Below are 23,239 nucleotides of genomic sequence, written 5' to 3'. Positions count from 1 at the left end.
ATAAGTAATTAACACGAGAACATGTCATAAAAAAATATAATATAATTAATTTGTCGAATTAAATAATAATTTTTATGTTTATAATATTATTTAACTAATACGAGGTAGAAGACAGTTTATTTCAGGTTGAAGAAACTCCATCACAACAGCTGATACCATCTCATCAAGAATGCCTTTCAAGGCTTCAATATCTCTGAAAATAGTTATATAAGGTTAATAAATTACTTTAAAATTATTTATACTATAAATATGAAAAATATAAACAACTTACTGTTCATCAGGAGAAGCACATAATTCACTGTAATATTTAATTTTGGGCTCAGTACCGCTAGTTCTTAACGTTATAACCAAGCCATTTTTAAATGTAAATGTTATCATTTGACTAGATTTCGAAGTAGGTAAAACAGCAGTATTTTCTGGTTTTGTGTTATCATAGCCAGTTGTTAGATCACGCACACCTATTATAATATACTTCCCATTAAGAATATTTGTTGGATACTAGAAAATGTTTAAAGTTAAAGTAATAACATTGATATTCTGTACATATACATATGTGTATTTCCTTACTGTATTTGGTTTGCCAGAGTATGTTCGTAATCTTTCAAATATTTTCTTGATTACACTTGGCTCATGACAAATCCAATATGAATTTTTAGAAATATGGTGTCCATATCTAAATCAAATATATTTTTTTAATAAACATGTATGTAAAGTGTGGAATAATAAATAGAATATTCATTCAAATAAATATTTCAAATGTAAATTGTGCGATAGCATACTGAGTATATATTTCGTTTAACAAGTCGTGAAGAGTGAGTCCCATAGTTTCAAGATAGGCTGATAATTCTGCTATGTGCATTCCAGCACTTATGCCATCTTTATCACGAACTTTTGAACCACACATAAACCCTATAGCTTCTTCATATGCAAACAAAACTACTTTACCCATTTTTTCTAATTCTACAGTTCTATTACCCATCCACTTAAAACCCGTTAAAGTTTCCTTTAGAAACAAAAAGGAACATATAAGAATAAAAATAACAAAAATACTTCAAATTTATTTTCATCATACTCACTTCAAAATTAAATCCTTCGTGTTTAGCCATTGATGCTAAAATTTTACTTGAGACTGTTGATGCCAACATGTATACATTTGAGAAATCTGTATCAGGATGTTGTACTTGATACTTATGCATCATCCACCATCCCAAAAGCGCTCCCAATTCATTACCAGAGAAAATATACCATTCATCACTATTAGAGAAATGCAAAAACTTATTAAATGGTAGATATGTATGTACATTGTTAACAAAAGAAACAAATAACATACTTTTTCATTTTTGTAGCACAAGCTAGTCTATCTGCATCAGGGTCATTGGCAAGAATAACAGAAGAAGAATTTTTATCTGCTACTTGTATGCTAAGATCTAAAGCACTTTTTCCTTCTTCTGGATTTGGAAATTTAACAGTTGGAAATTCTGGATCAGGTAACTTTTGCTCTTCAACTACTATAAATGGCTGTAATATATAGAGTAACATTTTAATGAATTATTTGAAATAGAATAGAAGTATACAATTTCTTTGATATATAATAAACATTCAAACCATTAAAGCAATACCTTAAAATTTGCAGCATTAAAAGCTGCAGTCATATATTGATATCCTACACCATGCATAGGAGTGTAAGTAAATTTTAATATTGTATTTTTATTCACTTCTGGATATAAAACAGTTTCTTTGAGATCATTAAAATAAGATTGCATAACATCATCCCATGGATCTTGATATAAAGAACTGTGATGGACTTTTGTTACTTCCCATGAAGATTCCATTGGTTCAAGATTTTTGAGTATATATTTTTGGATTTCTTTATCGTGTGGTGATATTATTTGTGCACCATTTTCCCAATAAACTTTATATCCATTATCATTCTTAGGATTGTGAGATGCTGTAATCATTATTCCAGCTGCACACTTATATTTTAATACACCATAAGGTATAAAGGGAGTTGGTACAACTTTTGAAAACAGATATACTTTTATATTTCTTGCCACAAAAATTGCAGCAGTCAATTCTGCAAATCTAAAATGATATGTAAATCTTACATAACATTAATAAAATTTTACAGACATAATCCATATTTATGTAATATATAATAAATCAAATAGATTCTATAATAACTAATAATTGTAAATTGAATATCCTGATTAACCTTTTACTGCAATGACGTCCATCATATCCTATTATGACACCTTTTTCAGTTACATCAACAATGCTATCAAGTAAATACATTGATAACCCTTGGCCAGTTTGAACTATAACTAAATCATTCATTTGACTATATCCTGGACCCATACAACCTCTTAAGCCAGCTGTACCAAATTCAAGCCTTTTTAAAAATAAATTAAACAAAACTTTATTATTATTGTTAAGAAGTAGCTCTTGAATTTCATGTTCAGCAACTGCATCCTAAAACATATTTCATAAACAATGTAAATATTTAAAGATTAACATAAAAAATACATTTTACATAAAATATCATTAAATTAGAAACCTTGTTCCATTTTAACCATTCATTAATTTTATTATCCAACTCAATATTTCCAGTATTAACAGAAATTTTTACAGCCATGTTAAAAATACATATATCCCAATACAGAATAACCTAAAATATAATTTATAATTATGCATAAAATATTTAATATATTATCCATATTAATTGTACTTAAAAATGTAAACAATAGGCGATGGAGAAGTAAATTTCCATAGCTTAAAAAATGATGTATTCTTGTATCATAATATATACGGTAACTGAAATAACGATCGCAAACGAACTTCAATGATCAGTAATAATCATTGTTCATAATCAGTAATTATCATTAACAAATATTGTATTGCTATTTTTATAATTGTAATTAACAGGTTTAAATAAAAATAGAAAAAGATACATAGCTTGCAAACATATATAGAAAGTCATACTAATATTGAAATATTATTAATATATATTTATGTACATGTATACATGGAGGGTAAAAAGATTATAATACAGTAATAAATTCGTTGATATCTACTTAAAAATTAAAATATTTACGAATGAAATAAAACGTACCTCAAATAAATAGTAAAATGATAAATGTATAATGAAAAACTGGAACTCACGTAAAGATAATCTGAATAGTATGTTAGATACTGACTAACCTGTTATCAGTATATATCATACCCGTAACACAAATCAGTTGATTCTTCCAATGCGAATTTTTGTTAAATGTTAATTTTTCAAATATTTAATGGACAATTTATATTAATTCATAAGTTGAGTATACAAAATAAGTTGTTTCTAATTTGTAGAAACATTTTTCGACTGTAAGCGGTGGTCAGTTCAATATACATGAGGTATGTACATATACACGTAGAAAATTCATTCAGATTGTTTTTACTTTCAAGAGAATGTACGTAACAATGTTTGTGCGGGCTGTTTAAATTTTTGTATTTATTTATATTGTTATTACTTAATAGACTTAATAGATCGATCAGAGATGACAGAATTTACCAATATTAAAATGCTACTAGACAAGAGGTTACATTTCAACCTCTGATTTCAACCTACTATACTAACTTATCAATTATCATATTTTTATTTTCTTTTTAGCATGAATGAAATTCAAGAATAGTATATTTAATTTTTATCTTTGGAAAAGAAAACAATGATTAAGACTGACCAAATACTTCTCTGGCATAAGTGTAAGGCTTATTACATACAAAAACTGAACATGCATTGGTTTTTTATTAAATTGCTAAGAACTCTATGAATAACAGGTATTTTTGTGCTTGCATTTTTATCAGGTTGTGTTAATAAATTATAAAATTAAAAAATTGTGTCATTGTATATTTTATTTTTAGAAATTGTGCATTTAAGTATTAGTTATGTTAATTGTGTCATAGACAATATTCTTATAAAATGGATATTGGAATAGTTAAAATTGCTGAAGATAAGGATTTTGAGAAGTTGAAACATTTATATGATGATAATAATGATTGGAGATTAGATTATAATAAACCTGATTTATCAGTTTGGACAAAATCTGTATCAGGAATTAGTTTTAGAATGGTAAAGGTATGTATTATTTCTGTTATTTGCAACTGAGTTTTCTATTTCTTTTACATATTTATAGATATTTAATATTACTAATGGAAATATTTTTCAGATTAGAACACGTTTTGCCGATGTTCTACCAGAAACATTATATGATGTGTTACATGATCCTGAGTATAGAAAGGTTTGGGACACCCATATGATTGAATCAAAAGACATAGGCTTTTTTAATCCAAATAACGATATTGGTTATTATTCAAGCAAGTATTTAATATTATTGACTAATTCTATTTGTATTTATATAGAAATTATAGTTGTTTGTATACAAATAATGTATATATATATATATATAATATATATGTGTATATCTATGTATATATATATAATCAATTAGTGGCCTGTCCATCTCCATTGAAAAACAGAGATTTTGTTCTACAAAGATCATGGCTTGATACTGGTATAGAGCAATTAATTTTGAATCATTCTGTTTTTCATAAAGATTATCCACCAAGAAAACAATTTGTACGAGCAACATCTTATCTTACAGGTATGATTTAAATATTGAAATAAAATTTATTTATCTCTGTGTATTTTATTACTTATTTATTTATCTTATTTAAGGATATATAGTAAGACCATCTCGAAATGGTGATGGCTCTGAATTAGGCTATGTCTCTCATACTGATCCACATGGAAAATTACCAGTATGGTTGGTTAATAAAGTTACGCAAATATTTGCTCCAAGAGTATGTAACTTTTGTGTTAATTACAATTGAAACCTTTATTTATATTAAATTCTCAAATTAATTTCTTGTTTTAGATGGTTAAAAAATTACATAAAGCTTCTGTAGCTTATCCTAATTGGAAATTACTTAATAACCCAAATTATAAACCTTGGCATTTCCCTGAACAAATTGCATCACCACGTATAAGAATTGAGGATGTAAGTCTTTCTTCTGTAATTTCTAACATCGAGCATTATAGGCAAATTACGTTTTATGATAAAATAGTAATTATGATTTTAGATACAATAAATTTATTTATAAATTGTTTGCAGTGTGTAAAGTCTGCAGAAGAAAAAAATTCAAAAAATTATTATGTTGATGAATCAGAATTAAAAGAGTCAGTTACAATGGACAGTGATTAGTTTTATTCATGAAGTAGATGTTTCCATTGTTAACATTAAGAAAATAATATAATAGTTGAAATTATAAAATGCAGTATTATAGAAGTTTGTAGTATCAACAGAGCTTGATGAAAATTAATTTATTCGTGTAAATGTGTATATAACTATATATTATCTATATACACATCCACACATCTAACTGCAATTCATTAATTATATTGGTAATATTAGTATCACAAATAGTTATATGGCCTATTGCAATGAATGACAGTATGATTAATAAGAATACATCATGGCCTGTCTTGTATTAAATATTATATAGTTATAGTTCCTTATTGAATCGGTGATGTATGTGTTGTTGAAAGTATAATTTGTTACATGTGATTCGACATAACGCACAATATGCAGGTTGTAATTTTTAATTTATGTGTTTATCTATTTTTATTGTTTTATGTGAGTATTTAAGTATTACATATAATAATTTTTGTATATATGTATAAAAATTATCATTGAAGGTACAAAAGATTTACATATTGTCTACATTAAATATTTATTAAGATTAATGCATTATAGCTCGATACATAGATAATGATTGTAGCATCTTAATATTACAAGTGCAATTTTAGGAATATTAGAGAAATCTTAGTGTTTGGATACAAAAATAGCGATCACATACAACAATATAATTATTAATTTTCTTAAAAATGATACTGCATAATATTATTAGTTATAGTTATTAGTTTTGTACTTTGTAATATATAATTGTTGACTTATTTTGTTTTATTTATGTTAAAATTTATGTTACTTATCATATTTTTTATATTACATCTCTATATATAACTTGTCTAGACAATAGGTAAATATATATCTAGTAAATTATGTAAATTTTCTTGCTTTTACCATAGTGTAGTTCTTCTATTTAGAACCTTTTACACATTGTAAAAAGAATTAAGATTTTCTATATTTATTAAATATTCTGCTTCAATTAATGCAATTAACATATCCTATTTATATAATGTCCTATTTACATTTATACAATTATGACATTTATCTCTTATAATAACACATACGTTTTGTGATTTTCTATATCTAATAGTAATAACTAGTTTTCCAAAGTATATGTACATGCATATTTATACTTACATAAATTATCAGAATATACATTGGTATTTAATGTGTTATTTATGAATTTTTTCAATGTGATGAATATTTCAATTTTTTGGAGATAAACTGATTCTACATATTTAATTTTATATGTCATCTTTCGTACATTTAATTATTTAAATGTTTAAAGTCTAATTGCATTTGCTTTAGAATGTAATGGCCTTGATAAATTTAAGATAAAATTTATTTGTGTATATTCAGTACATTCTAGTCATACTAAATATTTTTATTTCCTAAATTACAGTGTCAATTGAAAGACAAATAACTTGAAATTTCTGTATATACATATACTCATGTATTTATGTGATTAGAATTTTTACATTATACATATATATTTCTGTATGTACTTACATAGCAAAAGATAGTTATTATATCAGAATAATATTTGTGATATTATTTTTAGGAATTTTGAAGATGGTTAATGAAGATTTAAAAAAGATGAGAATTGTATTACTTTTTAAATCTACCAAGTAATTATTATCTTTGTACGAAATGTATTGCAGCAGAACAGATAATATGTATTTTATTCAATTTAAAATAATCTATATTCTTATATTACGTCATTCATTGTAGTTTGGCTGATATTGATATCCTGGTGCAAGTTTATATATACAAAGATGATATAAAAGTACATAAATCAATTGTGGATTATTAATTGATTCTTATGTATTATTTTTTTACTTGTTTTAAATGGCCTCTATTTGTATACAATACAATTATATGTATGATTAGTGCAATTCATTATTGAGGTAATTGTTATTTTTATCTGTTATGTGAAAATAATAATGATATACTCTATACATTTTTATCCGAATATATTTAGCAAATTGTTAGAAACAAAATATCAAAATAATGATTGGATTCCATATAAGCATTACTCTTCAATGAAAGGGTTTGATTTGATGTATTTCATAAATTTGACGTAACTGTTATTAAGTTTACGATGAGAAGAAAAAGTTCTAGTATAGGTAATTGTAAACTTATTTTGTACCAGGAAGCTACTGCAGGGCCGGAAGACAAACGGAAATAAAGAATATATATATAATTATAAATTTATTTCTGTCCATTATCACTAATTTTACAATTTTATTATTAAGAGGGTTAACAAATTTCATGTCTATCATATAACAAATTATATGAAATACATCAAATAATTTTTGTATTGTACTATATTTGTGAGTATATTATATTAGTGTAAGTATTTTTTATATTAATATTAAAGTTTAATGTAGTGTGTTATACATTGCCTGACACTTGATTTGTTTAAAATGTACTGTATGAAGATGATATAAAATTGTTAAAATTTCTAATTAATTGGTATGTTTTATTTTCCCTTTATACTTCTGTATAATATTGCATAAAAAGGAAGTTTTTTAGTAGAATGGATAAAATTGTTTAATAACAAATATTTATTAAATGTTAAAATAAAAAACATCATTTATTTAATATAAAATATTACTATTATCATTCAGATATTTTTATTATTATATCATGTATGATATAAAAAGACTGTACAATTTTCTTATTTCATAAAGATTTGTTCTTAAACATATACAAGAAATACAAAATAATTCTAAAATGGTGCTTGAAATTTTGTATCCGTTTTCTATAATTAAAAATAAATAATGAAGTTTCAATAATCACAAACTCACACATTCTTTGATTTGAAAACGTTCTGCATAAAATAAAAGAGGCATTAAAAATTCACAAAGTATGGAATCGAATTATTATTTAAGTGCATATTTATGCTGATTATATATAGGGAAAAAATGTATCATTTTAAGTTTAAAATTAGCAATTCACATGTTACAGTTGTTACAGAAATCAGAAGTTTATGAAATTATGTTCATTATTATATTTTTATTATAGATATGTTTAATAAAATAATTATGTTTTTCAAGTTTCTAGACACCATTTTAGAATGTATAATGATCACGATATAAATTCTATACCTATATGTTGAAAAATTACTTTTAATTAGTTTGATTTTTCAGTGTTGTTAATTGTTCCGTGTACTCAAGATACAATCTTTGCCAGCGAAGATGTCCTCCAATAACAGATAATACATCTTCCAAAAGTTTATGCTTTTTAATCCCCTATATAAAATACAGAAATATGATACTATGCTTGTAACTAATAATAGCATATATAACACATAAAGAAATAGAAACAAATAAATGAAGAATATATACTGAGATAGTACCAAAATTAAAGGATCCCATATGCTCTTAGAAGCTGTTGTGTGACTTGGACCCAAAAATTCATCTAGAATTAACCTTAGACGTTTCTCTAATCCGTCTGAAAGAATATTATTTTGTGAAATATGATAAATAATTAAAATATAAAAAAGGGCATATACATATTTGTATATATGCTTTTTTATATTTTAATTTTTATAATTTAATATATATACCTTGAGTTAATAAAAATGATACTAAAGCCATGAGCCAATGTATGTATTCTTGAGCACTTCCAAGAGCTTTGGAAGCAAGTAGCTGTTGTTCTAAATATGATACTACACTTGGAGCACTATGAGGTAACCTCGGATTGGGTAAAGTATTTCCAGCTGTTCTAAACAGTCCTTCCTGCAAAGAAGATAATGGACCTCTAGGTGCTCTATTTCCAGATGCACTTGATGCATTAAATGAAGCCCAACGCCATATAGGATCTTGACTGTCACCAATGAGTAGCCATGTACCTAACAAGTTATTTTAATAAATGTATTGTATGTAATGTACAATAAATAACCTTATTAGTTAATATAATTTATATACCCATTTCTTTATGATATATATATGCTCTAGCGTTCGTGAAAGCTAAATGGGGCATTCCATTATATAAAGTACAGGATAATAAAGAGGTACCAGGTACTGCTAAATGTGCAGCAGATGTAGAAACTATCATTCTACACGAGTATCCTATTTCCCATACACGCACAGCACCACAGCTTGAAATAACCATTACCTAAAAACGTTTATGTGTATTAAACAATAATTATTCTTAAATTAAAAAAAAAAGTAAAAAGGAAATTAAAAAAGGAATTAATACTGCATTTCCAACTGCATGAACTTTTGCAAGTGGTGCAGGCGGTGCTAATGGAGGTGCTGGACGGCATCCTTTTGTAGGATGAAATGTATGGAGGCTACCATCTTCTAACCCAAGTGCTATAACTGTCGGTGATGCTGCAAGCGCTACAGCGCTATATCCCAGATACAAATCCCAAGTAGGTTCAGAATCTGTGCCTTTAAATACTTGTAAATGAGCTAAACCTTGGCTGTTAGTAACAGTTACTGCATAGTGACCAGCTTGTTGAGACAATGAACTGGACGGTTTTAATGGAGGAAATATAACTTGATTTATATTTCTTTCAGATGCAATTTTTGGTTTCTTGTTAAATGGTGTATGATATGATTTTGGAGTCGACTGGTCGCGACGTTTTAAGGTAAGTGTAGAAGCTTGACTGTTTATATTTGTTGAATTTAAAGATGAAGTAACATTAGGCGTTACGACGTCGTTTCGTTTCTCAATAACAATGGAACTTTTTACTTGGCTTGTAAATGTTGGAGTTCCTAGTCTATTATTTGACGAATCCCTGAGTGAAAATTATTAATATAAACTAAAGAACATATAGAAATTATAATTTCGTAAAATTACAGTCTAACTCACATTGTATCAGATGGTGGTGGTATAAACATTGGTGTTATTCGCCTTTTACCATCTGATGTTCTTGTTTCAATTTGCTTATTAATTGGACCTTTAGCAGGAGTAGTTGTAGTAGTATTGGGTGGATGTACTAAATTTATATTTGGAGGTGCTGAAGTTGGTTGTGTCGATGGTGTCGATGTTTTTAGATTAAGAAGCTCGGGTGCTTCCATTACAGTACAACCTCCTTGAACCAACGGTTTACCATATAATCGTTCATGAAGACTACTCTGTAATGAAATAGAAATAACTATTTATTTATTACTATTTGAAACAATTCATGTAGGCTGCATACTTGTTCAGCAGGATCTAATGGTTGACCTAATTCCTGCTGTGTGAATTCAATAAGTACAACAGATCCATCCCAAGAACAAGCAGCTAATCGAAGACCACATGGTGACCAACTAGCATCTAAGACTGAATGTGTAAATAATTCATGTATTACTACTAAAGGCCTTTTTAAGGACGTCAACCAGACGGATAAAGAACGATCGCGTGATCCTATAGCAACACAGCAATACTGTTTAGAGGAACCTGGTTGCTTTTTTTGTAAAATGTTACCATTAAATCTCTGCAACATGTGGAAAGTTAATAAATTAATTACTTAATAAGTAATTTGACACATGTAAATCATGAAATTTATATCTTGTGCTTAATATATACCACGCAAGTAACAGCTTTACGATGACCAACAAAGTCTTTATCTTGTGTCCATCCATCTCTTTCAATTATTTGAGCTGTGGGACCTCCACCATTCATTGCATGAGCTGATACTAAATATTGTCCATCTGGACTCCAAGAAAGTCTTAGAACATGTGTTGTTCCACCACATTCATCAAATGGTTCTGATATCAATGCTGCTTCTGTCCAATCTGTCGTACGCCATACTCTTAACGTCTTATCATCAGATTGTGATGCCAAATATTTTCCTACTGGATCCCATGTAATTCCTTTTACAAATCCTGTATGGCCCTTTAATACAGCTACTATAGCTGGAAATTTTGATGCATCCCACACAATTACGCTATTGTCCACTGATGCAGAAGCTAACCACGGACTATGTGGTGCCCATGCAAGATCAAGTACATCAGCTTCATGAGAACGTAATGTAGCTATGCAACGCCATGTTTCAATACTGGATTTTCCACCAAATATTGAACTTCCACCTGACCCACCTGACAATCTCCAAATCATGATCAGTTTATCTACACCACCTGATGCTAGCAAACCATTGTTACTCCATCTTACACAATTGACACAAGCTATAAAAGTATTATATATATTTATTAATATGATATACATATTTATATACATGTAATAACATATGAAAAGGATAAATTAAATTTTAACTTGTTTTCATACCAAGATGATTATCTAATTGACACAACATTTTTGGTATATTTTCATCTAATTCAGCAATTTCACTAATTACTGGCTCCATATTCCATATAACAACCCTTCCAGAATCTCCACCTATAATTAATTTTAAGAATAATATAATAAATATACCATAAAATTATAATTCAATTAAATATACTGTAGGTATAAAGGAAAAACTAACAAATTCAACTATTTCCACAAAACAATATTAGGTATAAATTGAAAATATTAATATTATACCTTGCCCACCAGTAGCAAGCCTTTTTCCATCTGGGTGTATATCCACGGAAAAAATTGGATATCCTGAAAAATAAACATTTTATGTTACATTTCAATTGTAAACATTGCAGAAAATAAATCCAAGTAAAACATTTTGTACAAACCATCGTGCGTAACCCAATTAGGTTTTACTAGTTTCATGTTGTTGTATCTATTAAAACTTTGTCGATTCAATGATTATTATCCATAATTGATTTTAAGCACTGTAACATTCAATTAGAATCTAAATTTTCTAAAATATAACTCTTTATTATGTAGTATAACCTTAAATTAGAATCCAAACACATTTTACTACCGGCAATACATTTTGGCGAATTTCTATGAAAACATGAAAGGTGTATTATCGTAATACATAGAAATGTCGCGTACTTTTTAATAAAAAACGATTTATACACATTGTTTACTTGTATGCAATATACTGTCTTACAACAGGACTACCAATATAAGCATGGTGAATATTATAAAGATTACTCAAAGATTGTATGCTATATACAAAATATACGTATTTTAAAATCAATTTTCCAAATATCTAAATCTCAGATGATCGATTTTTATTCTATATTTTGGGTTTATTTTTATTTTTATCTTCTTGAATTATTTTGTATACTTTTCGTAAAAATAAAACTAAGATGTGTTTATAATTGTGGGATATACTATTTACAATGTATGCCATAATTACTTTAAAAATTTTTGCAAAACTGAATCCATTAGCAACACACCGAAATGAAGATATTTACATATATATATACATATGTACTTTCAAAATTAATTTCTTAACGATAAACTAAATGCATCTTATTTTATGGGAATTCAATAAAAAGCCAAGAAAATGATAAAACTTCATTTAAAAAAAAAATATAAAAATGTATTTCATTGCATACATGTTTGTAAATTCTTACAATTATTTATTTTATGTAACTAATTTTTGATTTGATGTCCGATTGCTTAATTCAAGTAACTTTTTATAACGTTCAACTAAATCACCGATTGAACGTCTGCGATGTTTACTTTGTTCGGTTTTACTGATAGCATCATCGTCATTATTTTTAATCTCTACATCTATTGTGTCACATATATCAATCACATTAGCTTTATTTGGAAGATCATTTACTACATCTTCCATTTCCAATATGTTTTCAGATTTATCTTGTTCGGCGACCAATTTTTTTGGTGTGGCAAATTCTACATTTATGTTACAAAGACTTTTTGTTGAAATGTTTAGACTAAGCTCTGATATATCATGCATTTCTTCAATTATGCAATTTGTAATTGCTGTAGAATTCGCATTTGAAGAACAAGGTATAGATATTATGCTTGAGTTTGCTGCTGCTGTTGCTGCACAAAAAAAAGAAGAGTTTGTAACTTTTTAAAAGATTTAATGTTGGTTACGTACCTGTTATATTATTTCTTTTTATACGAGTCGAAAATAATCGTGAATATTTTTCTGCATGTTTGGAAGACAATACATTTTTTTTAGATAAGACCATATGCGTATCTAAGGATGACTGTTCACTATTTACACTTGTAATTGTGTCTTTAAAATTGATTCGTGATACTAATAAATTTTCTCTTAATTTTGGTCCATGTGATGCTCGATTTTGTTTTAGCCGTTCATACCTCGAAAATAGTGATTTATGTGGAGCTGAAAAGAATTTTCGCATAAATATATTATTCAATAATTTTATAAATAGCTTTAGTCTTACCTTCTACTGGAGTTAATTGCAGTCGTTTCTGAAGATTACTTCCTTCATCACTATAATCAGTATCAATTTTAATGAGAGGCGATGACATGACCACATTCATCATAGGTAATATATCATCATCATGGATTTGTATTATATTTTTCTGACATAAAATATCTTGTGTCTCAGATACTATTTTAGTGATATCTGTCAGATATGTTTGAATTATATCGAGCGCTGCTTTTAGATCTGTATGACTAGCTTCTATTTGTAATAAACATTCCGAAAAGTCCTCTAATATATTTAATTTCAATTGGTTTTGCAACTGAGTCAGGAGAAAATTAAATAATAGAATAAAATTATTTAGCATTAATTTATCATCCTTATATAATTGAAATAGAAGACACTGAAATGTGAAATATGTTTAATGTGTTACTCTTCAGTTTATTAATATTTATTAGTAAATGGTAAACAAGTACTTACTTGCATATCTGGAGAAAATAATTCTGAAATTTCCAAATGATTTATTTTTTGTAATGGTTTTGCATTTAATATTTTAATATCACTACTATTATTTGTGATTATATTATTCACTTCATACATGACCTGCTCTACATCTCTTAAAGCTTTATTTTGTATTTGTATTTTGTTTAAGCTTTTACTTATATTCATTTTCCATGCTAGAATTAATAAATAATTAATATTTTGAGAAAGCTAAAACATAAGTATATACATAAATTTAAAAACATGGATTAAATGTATCAACTTTTTATTATTTTATCATTATTTATGTCCCTTAAATATTTCTTAATTGAATCATGTACAGGTGCAGTTTCTGAGAGACTTGCAATTAATAGTTCTTTTTCAAAAATATCTGCTATAATATTATCTAATGTTTCCTTCTCGTTCCTGAAAAATGAGATTTAAATTAAATAAGGAAAATTAGACAACAAATGTATCAATAAAAACAGAAGTAAAAATATTACTTTAAAACAGATTCAACTATATCCTTCATTCTGGATAAATTTTTATGTTGATTCAAAATATTGGAATCAATTCTTGCATTAATTTCTTGTAAAAATTGTTTTGCTAGATTTCCTTTATTTCCTACTTGTGGTGCAAACGCAACATCATAGATAGCTAAACAAGTAAGAACCAGCAATATAATGGAATTTCAATATATTTTATAATAATTGATGAAAAAGATGCGTTAAAAAAATATTTTCTATAGAAAAAATATCTTACTTTCTCGCATAATATATCTTCTTACAACTACTTGGGATAATTTCCACATAATGATTGTAAATTTACTTCCACCTGCATGAATTAAGTGAGATATAAGTATACTTGGAAAACCAATGTCAGGATTTTCTGCAGATATAATTACTAAGTAGTCTTTGACACTGTTACGATACTTTGCTTCAGTCTTTTTGCAAATTATAGGCCATTCAATTAGCTTTTTAAAACGTTCTGAATCATATATTGTTAATAAGTAATATGAAATATGTAAAAAGCCTACTGTGTTGGGTTTGTCAAACATTCCCTATAAATTGAAACATTATAATAAATTAAAATAACGGAAGTATAGAAAAAGATAATATATTAAAAAATATTTTCTAATAAATGTATTTATTTTCTAATAAAAAAATATACCTCGCGAAAATATTTCTTGAACTCATCACTAGGTTGAATTACTTGAGATAGTAAAAGTACATTTCGATGGAAAGATGCACTTACGGCCATTACATCGATATAAAATTGATAGCTTCGTACAGAATTAGGTAATTAGGTAATATCAATTATAATGACAGAATTATAAAGAACATAATTCAATCGGTAAATATTTAGATCACTTTATAACATAATACAAGATGAAGGAAAATCTTGTTATTAACGGCTGTGTTAGAGCATTTGAATTTTAAAACCACATACTTGCTCCATTACAGAAGCGAAACTGATATAGTAAATAGATGACTGCTCTATACATATGTATGTCTATTTAATTTATGATCTTGGGTTTTAATAAACGGATATTTATAATTGTATCAAATTTGAAACTTTGAAAATTTCTTGTTTGTAGTAAATTTGTATATTTTATGGAAAAGCAAGCTGTTCTGTAATTAAAGTCTCGAAAGTATTTTAAATAAATAAATTGGTATGTATTATTGTATGTATTATTGGTATGTATTATCAGAAAGGAAATTTCCTCTCTAGTATTATTATTGTACATACTAAATAGTATAATATATGAACTTGTAATTTGTAATTAATAACATAAATGCTGTATCATGTAGATCTGATGTTCGATACACTTTTTTGTCTCATTATTGTAACCAAAAGTAGATTTGTCATTTTATGAAATTCAATATTCTGAATTTCCGATCATTACGATCGGTAAAAGCGATTACAAATAAAGATACTGTTATGCCATCTATGATTTCGAACGATGAGGTAGGGAATTACATACATACAATCGCAATAAGTTATCAATTATAGGTAAAGTTTGCCTCAGTAAATATAAAATGTTGGAATCATAGACGAAATAGGTATAAAATAAACGTGACATCACAGACGAATATACATATCTTATTCGTAGTCAATAACGACATGCAATATGCAATGTTTTTTCGCGTTCCACATTTTGGAGGTTACCTGACCCTCTTACCATTTTCCTGTCACGTACGACGTTATCGATTCAGTATAATTACTAGTTCAAATTAAAACTAAAGTCTTGTATGAAATTATAAATAAAATGTAGAAATAACATATCCTATAATTGCAACGAAGTATAAAATTTTATACTTTCGCAATACTTCAGAAAGCATTACTATACACCTAACTTACTTAATTTACTAATACAATAATAGTTAAGTGATTCGTATAATTAGTTTCAATAGGATTACGAAGAACATCAAATTACCTACTTGCTCAAGTACCGAAGTATCGAGTAAGAAGTAAGCAACGCTGCAAATCCTCGAATGGACTTCATAAGCTTCGTGATGACAATTCCTGCAACTCGACGTAATTGGCGAACGATCATCGAGTAGTCACAAAGGCCATAGGTGTTTTCAGAGCAACTTACGAATATAAACGGTTATCGAGTGCACGTTGATCCGCGTGCATTCAGAAAACGCGCGAGCGAGTACGTCACGCAATAGTTCGAAGGAACGGAATGATCGCGATCTGATAATCCGCGAGAATAATTTGTTCTATGTGATAAGCGAGAGAGGCAAGGGAGAAGAGATTTTTATTTTTAGTTCCAAGTCAGATAAGCGCACTATTGTATAGAATGAGCTCACAATGGGCTTAACATAGGTATCTATCTTATGGTCAATTCTAACTAAAACACACGATGTTCCTGCGATATCTTACGGTGTCCCACGTCACTCTTCTTAACTTAAATGTTATAAATTAATGGCAGAATGTTATAGATTAATCGTAGATTTTTCGCAATTCTTTTACGAGAGTTCTAATTCTTTCTTCCCTAATACCCTCCTTTCCTTACTTTGATAATTTCGTTTACATGTTTTACGCGATCCACAAGAGAGACCATTAAATGAGAGAAACTCACGTTAAATAATTCTAGGATAGAACAACTTAACAAATCGTGGCAAGCATTTTGCTTCACCGTTTCATTGATTGACAATGATCGTATTGTGGTCACGATACCCATCGAATGGGATTATCAGCGTGAAATGCCTGCGAACAAAATCTGTCTTAATAACGTATGATACGCCAAAGAATACCGTGGCTATCGAGCAACGATTCGTCTCAATCGTGTCACAGGATCATCGTAGTTGATTTATGCTCTTGAGATCCAGCATACAGTTCAAAACCGTCCCTTCTTCCCTTCGTGTGTCACCCACCCTCTCATTTTAACCGAATGCACCCCATGGCGCTGACATATCTCGCGTATGGGTCAATATCCATAGTATTCGTAATCAAATGCACGAAATCTCGTCACGGTGTTATGCATACGAGAAATCTATATGATAGATATCGCTGGATCGTAAATAAAACGCTAATGCAGGAGATACAATGGAGAAAAACGATCTGTGGATGAGTCGTTAATAAGAAACAATTCGCAGCTGTTTTTGAACGTTTACAATCCGAAGCTAGATTCGTTTTATAGGTAGATGTTTCTAATTGAGCCGATGACCTCGTTCTCACATCATGTGGAACGTGGATACGCAGCATCGAACGAACTGTTATCTCTAGATACGTTCCATGCGTATATTGACAAAGGACGAATAAAAACTCTGTGAAGATTCCGACGCTTACAAAGTATCGTTCTTAGTATAAAAATCTAACCAACTATGTAGATCATCGTCTGTGATCCGCGATGTTCTAATCAACCAGTAGATCGTCAAATACATCGCGCTCCTCGAGGCAGCCGTCTATGTTTGGAGATCTCGCAAGCGATCTCGTGATGGCCAAAAAATGCGTGGGTGCGGGTGATCGTCCTCGTGGTACATTGTCAACTGTTGGTTGACAGGGCACAGGATGCGCCTTTTCCGTTCGGAAAGAGTTTCGCTGGCCACTCCCATCCCATAGAATTACGTTCAATCGTCCATCGATCGAACGTGACCGTATCGTCAGCTATACTTATCGATTGACCCTCGCCGCGTATCTTTCCGCGCGACGTTTCGCTCGAAAAATGATAGAGGCTCCGGTTCCGTCTTCTCCCATCGATTTGCCCGTCAAATAATTCTTCTGCACGCTGCGGGCCTCGCGATTACGACTCTTTCGCCGTTCAGCTCGCGTCCGCTTCGCATCGATTGACGCAACGTTACCAAAACGCGATTTACGACGAATCATTTGCCCGGTAATTCGATTTCGTGTTGCACGCGCGCATCGCTGTCGACGACGATGATATCGGAATGATAGAAAATTGATAATATCCATACGAATCTCTGCGTTACGCTATGGGAAATCGACGCGCATTCCACGCTTTCCGCATGATGGCATATACGCGGTAAACGACTGAATCGGTGATGCAAACGAAAGATCGACTCACAATGCAATTTCTTTGTTTGTCCGTGCGACTACTTAATCGTTGCAATTATTCACAACGTCGCTTACATCTTTCTTCCACGGTAGGGGACGACTTACTTGGTCCATTTACACGTCGAGATAGCGTGCGGATCCATCGAAGGAACGTACCTTCGATTTCACCGGCAACGACGCGCCCAGCTCACAGAAAAAAAATTCCTAATGTCCCCATTTACGTGACGCAACATCCGGCCCGTTCGTGTTTCAGTCTTCATCGTGCATCGTCTTCATTGTAATCGTCGTTGAGTCTATATACGATTTTTCTATACGAAAATTCCGCCCTTTGTGCAGTCTGGTGTATCGATTCTTTTTTCTCTCGTGCGAACGAAGAGAAAAAGAACGGCTCCTGCGTTGCGTTCAATGCATCGTCGAGAGAGCGCAAATATTTTGTGAATTCCCGGGTATACGTCGACGAGTGCCATTCAGCTGGATTCATCGACGATATTTGTAGCAAACTCCGAGTCGCAAAGCTTTTTAATACACGTGTTCGTTTTCACGCACTGTGCACCGTGCTTCGATTGTAAGGGTGAGCCAGAGAGTTGCATTGTCAGCAGACTCGTCCTTTATATCCATACACGTGCATCGACTCGTCGTCTTCCACCTCTTCGATTTCCTCGGGTTTCTCTCGGTTACCTGCATCGTTCAAAGGTTTAAACCTTCAGGAAACGATTCTTTGTCACCAGCGGGGATTTATTGGTGCAGCTAAAAACCTAGGAACCGCATGAGCAGGGGTCGGGGGACAGAAATCTGAGCCCCGTCTGTAAAATCACGTTACAGAGAAATTGTCTCGGTGGGTGGACTGCGTTTTTGCGGTTGCCAGAATCCTCCCATGCCTGCTTTTTACCGCGAACCTCGCTGTCGACTCATCGGCACTACTTTCACGGTTAGTTCCAACCTTCTGGACCCACGAGGAACGAAAACAGGGCCGTGAATATTTTCCAGAGGCAACTTTCCCAATAATCTCGTCTTGTTCTCGTTGTTTCGGAGAGGTAACCGCGATAAGAGTCATCTTCACGATTGCGGGGATCGTGCTTCGTCGGCGAAGGAAGAGAATCCCGGGTTCGCATTTAAGCGACTCAATTGATGCGAATAATTACGAAGCCCTCAAAAAGAGCATTCGCGATAGTAGCCAGTTACCGCGTCTAATTATGTAAATCGCGATCGAGTCGTAAATTAATTAGCCTCGCTGACTAATTGAAGGTAGCCGGACTGGCTTGATCGATCGCGAGTCAGCAACCTCGCCGGAGAATTGCATTCGCGTCGAGTCCCGGCTCACGGAATTCTTCGTCGTCACGGATCGATCCATCCTATCAACTTGCTCGGGTGGATCGTAGCGTTTTTCACGGTTCGACCGTAACACGGAAACGTCTGTGTCGCGAGTCGAACATTGGAAAGTGGCGCGAAGCATGATTCATGAAAGGAATGATGAAACAGAACGTTTCGTAATTGAGTTTGAACGATAGTTGATTCGGTAGGAGGTTTCGAGAAGGTCAAAAACAAAACTTCCAAGATTTACCAACGATCTTATCGTTATCTAGCGAGATAATCGATGATAAGAAAATCGACTTCGTTTGTCAAGCACTTCTTTTTAGAAGACTTGTGCTAACTATGAAATTCAGATTTATTAGCTTGATAAGAGTAACGTTTTTCCGCTAAAAAAAAAAAAGTGATTCGGATGGAATAGAAGAAAGTTTGCAGCAACTTCAGCGGTAAGTTCTGTAATCTTAAACTCGTGTAAAAAGATCGCGCGATTATTCCGATCATTCGTGACAGTCAAGATCAATCAGGTTCCGATATTTTTATTACACGTTCCCTTAACATCGAATATAGCTGATTTACAGCAAGTTATTTCTTCCTTTAAGCGATCGAGTACCAATCGAGTAGCATTTGCAAGAGAAAATTTGAGTATAATAACGTTCTTCAAACATATTAATAATTAACGATTCTATTAAATTGATTAATTACCAAAATTACCATTATACACTTACATAGGCGCGAAACTAAATTCAATTTTCTCTTCAATTCTCGTATCTCGAACGAAGGGAGAATAGAAAACGACGAGGTAAGGAAATCTGGTGAAAGACAGAGGAAGAGAAGAATCAACGAGGAAGTGGCAATCCGAACAGTGTCTTTTAAGTTCTCGCTATTGGATCGTGGTAGGCGTCGCGAGTATATACCGCAGGCACCGTAATCACTGTTATTTCATCGTGAACGGTAATGCTCTGGCTTAAAGCCGCCCTACTTATACGTATTACCCGGGCAAAAGCAACGCGGACCGCGTCCCCGGGCAATCATCGTTCTCCAGCGTCATTACGAAATTGCTTTGGCAAATGAAATGCGCGGTTATGCGCGAGTACGAACGATCCTCTTAAATTGAGATTTATTGGAAAATCGAGCGTACCGATTTCCGGTGTGTCCATAAACAGGCCCAAGAGTGGACGGAGCCTTCTTTTGCATCGGGTTACGAAGTCGCGATTACGCGTCCGATGATTCCGACGATTTAAACGCGACCAGCAAGAAATCTCCATCGCGAAATTGCTTCCATTTTTCCACGCTACCTCCTACTATTTGCCTTCCCGTAGTTACGATCTGGCGAGGCGATCAAACGCGTTTCGATCGTTGAAATAAGCGGTCGAAGCGACGGAAGACTTCGAAAGACGTCGAGAGAGGATTTCATTTAAAGAGGAACGAAAGAAGTTGTAACGACTTTCGAGAAACGTCTTTCTCGACGAATTTCATTAAACTCGGTGAAAAAACGACGAATGAAATGAAAGTTCTTGTGCAGATCTGTATGCGTTTGCATGCGCTCGGACAAACATTTGCCGAGTAAACCGATGAATTCCATTTTCACGAGATTTCACTGTTTTAGTTCCAGAATAGACGTCATTTTTCAGGAACCGTCGATTAACTTCGACGGAACTCGTTAACCCAACTTCCGCGGCCTCGATTCCAAGTTTTCCTACGTCGTTCGAACAGTTGACGCGTATTACGCGAGACGAATCGAAACTCGCTACGATGGCGTCGAATCGCCAGTACAACTCTGAAGCTTAGAGACGCGGAGTTAAGCTCGCGGGATCGTCGATGAAGTTTCAGTTTCGTGCCTGTGTAAGCCTCTCGGTAATCCATACCGTTTTCTTCAATAAGTGTCTCTTTCGAAGGGCTCGTATCGACGATAACGTACTATTGCGGTTGCCCGGATGGTTTCGATATCTGGTTACGTAGCGGAATCTTGGTTGCATTCGCAGCGGATGCAGCCGGTAGCCAGCGGAGCAGGGTATATTGATTTGCCCGGATGCCGGGCCTGGCGCGACGTTCAACGCGCTTCGAGAGGATAATGGCGAGAAGCATTTGCCGAAGCGGACTTTTCCTAACGAGTACAACTTGCCACGATAAACGCGAGTCACGTGCGTAAACATCAGCCGTCTGTCGCTTTTTAACTCGACGATGGAAATCGCGGGTAACCGAAGAACCATTGGCGGCGATTGCTTTTCTTGCGATCGATCGGATCAATGGCTACCGACCATTACGCGCTACTTACGAGATTAATATCGCGATACCGTGCAATGAGAAATTTACCAGCGCGGAGTATGCTACGATACGAGGTTTTCAAGTAAAAAGAACAGAAGCATAAATTGCTAGTGAATTTTTGTGAAAGCCATCCATCGATGGTCATATCGGTCATGGTTTTTGGGGAACGAAGATAACACAGTTGTAACAGCCGCACTATCTAAATAGCGTGCCCTGCTAATTCGTTAATGGGACATCCTGGCTGACACGCACTTTAATCAGTTTTCAGCACACCGATAACAGGCTATTATTAAGTGGCCTTCGGGAGAATGGTCACCGTGTGGTTCGTCGTACGAGTTTATCGCGGCGGATCGCGAAGGATCGCTTTACTACGCCATGTAAAAGAAAAGAAAAAAAAAAGAAAGAAGAAAAATTCCCTCGCAACTTAGAATCTTCGCTTCCAAAAAGCTGACAAGTAAAGACTGCCAAAAAAAAAAAAAAAAAAAAAAATTGAGAAAAGATGATTAAAAGTAAAAAAGGCGCTCGAGTATAGACCGTTTCGTCGAGATAGCTCGCAATTACGTACGCTAGTGCCGCTTATTACCGGCGTGTAGCAAAATGGTCATCGGAAACTGATACATTAATTGTCGTTTCGGACGTAGTCATGAAACGCAGTTGCAGTGGAAGGAGGTTGGCTTTCCGTAGCCGCAAATTAAGGCATAACGCGACGTAAGGGCGAGGGACTGGGCAAAGGCAAACGATGTTGCCGGTGTTCGTTCAACTTGGTCTGAAAATGAATTTACGAGGCCATAATCGCCAATTGAGATGAGTACTTGTTGCGTGCAATCGGCCCGGCTCAGACCTTGTGCCGAAGCGTTGCACTCTTCTCGTGTTAGGAACTGTGCTACCACGACTACGTACAGCTCGTCGCAAAATTCCGCGAAAATTAGCCGGGACTCGATCGATCGATTCCCACCGCGATATTCGAACCGATACGGTAAGCAATCGATCGATCCAGCGATTTGTTTGCTCGCGTGTTTCAACGCGACCGCGTTATTCGCTTCGTCATGCCGCGACAAGAAAGCAAACTTGTCGTCGTCGCCTCGACAAAAACCAATTCCAGCGAAACTGTGTGAAAGGAAGGCGACTTGGTGGATCGCGAACGTGGGAGGAGATCGAACGTATTTCGAACTTGCGACACGCTGTACCCGGGCAAATTCAGCGACGATGACGCAAAGACGATTATGCCGAGCG

At 32.4% G+C, this 23,239-nt stretch overlaps 4 protein-coding genes across 19 annotated transcripts in view; 1 reads left to right on the top strand and 3 right to left on the bottom strand.

Moving 5' to 3' along the window:
* Window positions 1–22: 22 nt before the first annotated feature.
* On the bottom strand, window positions 23–3,347 carry LOC126869258 (phosphopentomutase). Of its 4 annotated transcripts, none has more exons than XM_050625539.1 (10): window positions 3,199–3,347; window positions 2,555–2,665; window positions 2,213–2,469; window positions 1,620–2,082; window positions 1,331–1,518; window positions 1,077–1,254; window positions 780–1,003; window positions 568–673; window positions 272–498; window positions 23–193 (listed from the first exon to the last, which is right to left on the bottom strand). In XM_050625539.1, exons 2-10 carry the CDS (start codon window positions 2,630–2,632, stop codon window positions 91–93), a joined length of 1,824 nt encoding a protein of 607 aa, XP_050481496.1. In that variant the 5' UTR covers window positions 2,633–2,665; window positions 3,199–3,347; the 3' UTR covers window positions 23–90. The 4 variants fall into 4 exon arrangements, with proteins under 4 accessions (XP_050481496.1, XP_050481497.1, XP_050481499.1 ...); XM_050625540.1 differs by having other exon boundaries at window positions 3,110–3,243; XM_050625542.1 differs by lacking the exon at window positions 3,199–3,347 and adding an exon at window positions 2,726–2,981.
* On the top strand, window positions 3,245–7,767 carry LOC126869263 (START domain-containing protein 10-like). 9 transcript variants are annotated; one of them, XR_007690871.1, is made up of 9 exons: window positions 3,245–3,393; window positions 3,650–3,816; window positions 3,901–4,114; window positions 4,206–4,353; window positions 4,488–4,640; window positions 4,715–4,839; window positions 4,914–5,036; window positions 6,787–6,853; window positions 6,957–7,767. XR_007690871.1 is itself a non-coding variant. In XM_050625554.1 (8 exons), exons 3-8 carry the CDS (start codon window positions 3,959–3,961, stop codon window positions 5,238–5,240), a joined length of 690 nt encoding a protein of 229 aa, XP_050481511.1. In that variant the 5' UTR covers window positions 3,245–3,393; window positions 3,650–3,816; window positions 3,901–3,958; the 3' UTR covers window positions 5,241–7,767. The 9 variants fall into 9 exon arrangements, 7 of the variants coding, with proteins under 7 accessions (XP_050481511.1, XP_050481509.1, XP_050481505.1 ...); XR_007690870.1 differs by having other exon boundaries at window positions 5,151–6,853; XM_050625554.1 differs by having other exon boundaries at window positions 4,593–4,640; window positions 5,151–7,767.
* A 355-nt stretch (window positions 7,768–8,122) lies between these two features.
* Window positions 8,123–12,350, bottom strand: LOC126869256 (protein HIRA homolog). Of its 2 annotated transcripts, XM_050625533.1 has the most exons (12): window positions 12,009–12,350; window positions 11,849–11,947; window positions 11,706–11,768; window positions 11,448–11,558; window positions 10,749–11,347; window positions 10,381–10,656; window positions 10,050–10,315; window positions 9,432–9,975; window positions 9,158–9,347; window positions 8,797–9,081; window positions 8,587–8,681; window positions 8,123–8,479 (listed from the first exon to the last, which is right to left on the bottom strand). In XM_050625533.1, the coding sequence occupies exons 2-12, from the start codon at window positions 11,883–11,885 to the stop codon at window positions 8,357–8,359; spliced, it is 2,589 nt and encodes an 862-aa protein (XP_050481490.1). In that variant the 5' UTR covers window positions 11,886–11,947; window positions 12,009–12,350; the 3' UTR covers window positions 8,123–8,356. The 2 variants fall into 2 exon arrangements, with proteins under 2 accessions (XP_050481490.1, XP_050481489.1); XM_050625532.1 differs by having other exon boundaries at window positions 11,849–12,349.
* Window positions 12,351–12,583: 233 nt separating this feature from the next.
* The window catches only part of LOC126869257 (uncharacterized), a 61,786-nt gene continuing 51,130 nt past the window's right edge, over window positions 12,584–23,239 (bottom strand). Inside the window, exons 1-8 of one of the 4 annotated variants that reach the window (XM_050625534.1) lie at window positions 15,080–15,766; window positions 14,672–14,969; window positions 14,413–14,566; window positions 14,193–14,335; window positions 13,910–14,106; window positions 13,448–13,832; window positions 13,138–13,386; window positions 12,584–13,079 (exon numbers count right to left, since the gene is read on the bottom strand). In XM_050625534.1, coding sequence (XP_050481491.1) covers window positions 12,655–13,079; window positions 13,138–13,386; window positions 13,448–13,832; window positions 13,910–14,106; window positions 14,193–14,335; window positions 14,413–14,566; window positions 14,672–14,969; window positions 15,080–15,169 — 1,941 coding nt within the window. In that variant the 5' untranslated portion in view covers window positions 15,170–15,766 and the 3' untranslated portion in view covers window positions 12,584–12,654. Of the gene's footprint in view, window positions 13,080–13,137; window positions 13,387–13,447; window positions 13,833–13,909; window positions 14,107–14,192; window positions 14,336–14,412; window positions 14,567–14,671; window positions 14,970–15,079; window positions 15,767–23,239 lie in introns of those variants that run through there. The other 3 variants (XM_050625537.1, XM_050625535.1, XM_050625538.1) reach the window with 3 other exon arrangements.

This window comes from Bombus huntii, chromosome 9 (assembly GCF_024542735.1).
Source record: "Bombus huntii isolate Logan2020A chromosome 9, iyBomHunt1.1, whole genome shotgun sequence".
NCBI classification, from domain to species: domain Eukaryota; kingdom Metazoa; phylum Arthropoda; class Insecta; order Hymenoptera; family Apidae; genus Bombus; species Bombus huntii.
The sequence above is the reverse complement of the archived record's forward strand: the minus strand, read 5'-3'. Positions and strand labels throughout refer to the sequence as shown.

What these genes read in the sequence shown, in the direction of transcription:
- LOC126869258 (XM_050625539.1), bottom strand. Translation starts at nt 2,632, where the DNA reads ATGGCTGTAAAAATTTCTGTTAATACTGGAAATATTGAGTTGGATAAT. An exon ending in TTAATGCTGCAAATTTTAAG is followed by an intron (nt 1,519 to 1,619) that starts GTATTGCTTTAA and finishes TATATATTACAG; the next exon opens with CCATTTATAGTAGTTGAAGA. An exon ending in TGTGCTACAAAAATGAAAAA is followed by an intron (nt 1,255 to 1,330) that starts GTATGTTATTTG and finishes TTTCTCTAATAG; the next exon opens with TGATGAATGGTATATTTTCT.
- LOC126869256 (XM_050625533.1), bottom strand. Translation starts at nt 11,885, where the DNA reads ATGAAACTAGTAAAACCTAATTGGGTTACGCACGATG. An exon ending in TATATATCATAAAGAAATGG is followed by an intron (nt 9,082 to 9,157) that starts GTATATAAATTA and finishes ATAACTTGTTAG; the next exon opens with GTACATGGCTACTCATTGGT. An exon ending in TATGGGATCCTTTAATTTTG is followed by an intron (nt 8,480 to 8,586) that starts GTACTATCTCAG and finishes TATTTTATATAG; the next exon opens with GGGATTAAAAAGCATAAACT.
- LOC126869263 (XM_050625548.1), top strand. Translation starts at nt 3,959, where the DNA reads ATGGATATTGGAATAGTTAAAATTGCTGAAGATAAGGATTTTGAGAAG. An exon ending in CGATATTGGTTATTATTCAA is followed by an intron (nt 4,354 to 4,487) that starts GCAAGTATTTAA and finishes ATAATCAATTAG; the next exon opens with TGGCCTGTCCATCTCCATTG. An exon ending in CGCAAATATTTGCTCCAAGA is followed by an intron (nt 4,840 to 4,913) that starts GTATGTAACTTT and finishes TTCTTGTTTTAG; the next exon opens with ATGGTTAAAAAATTACATAA.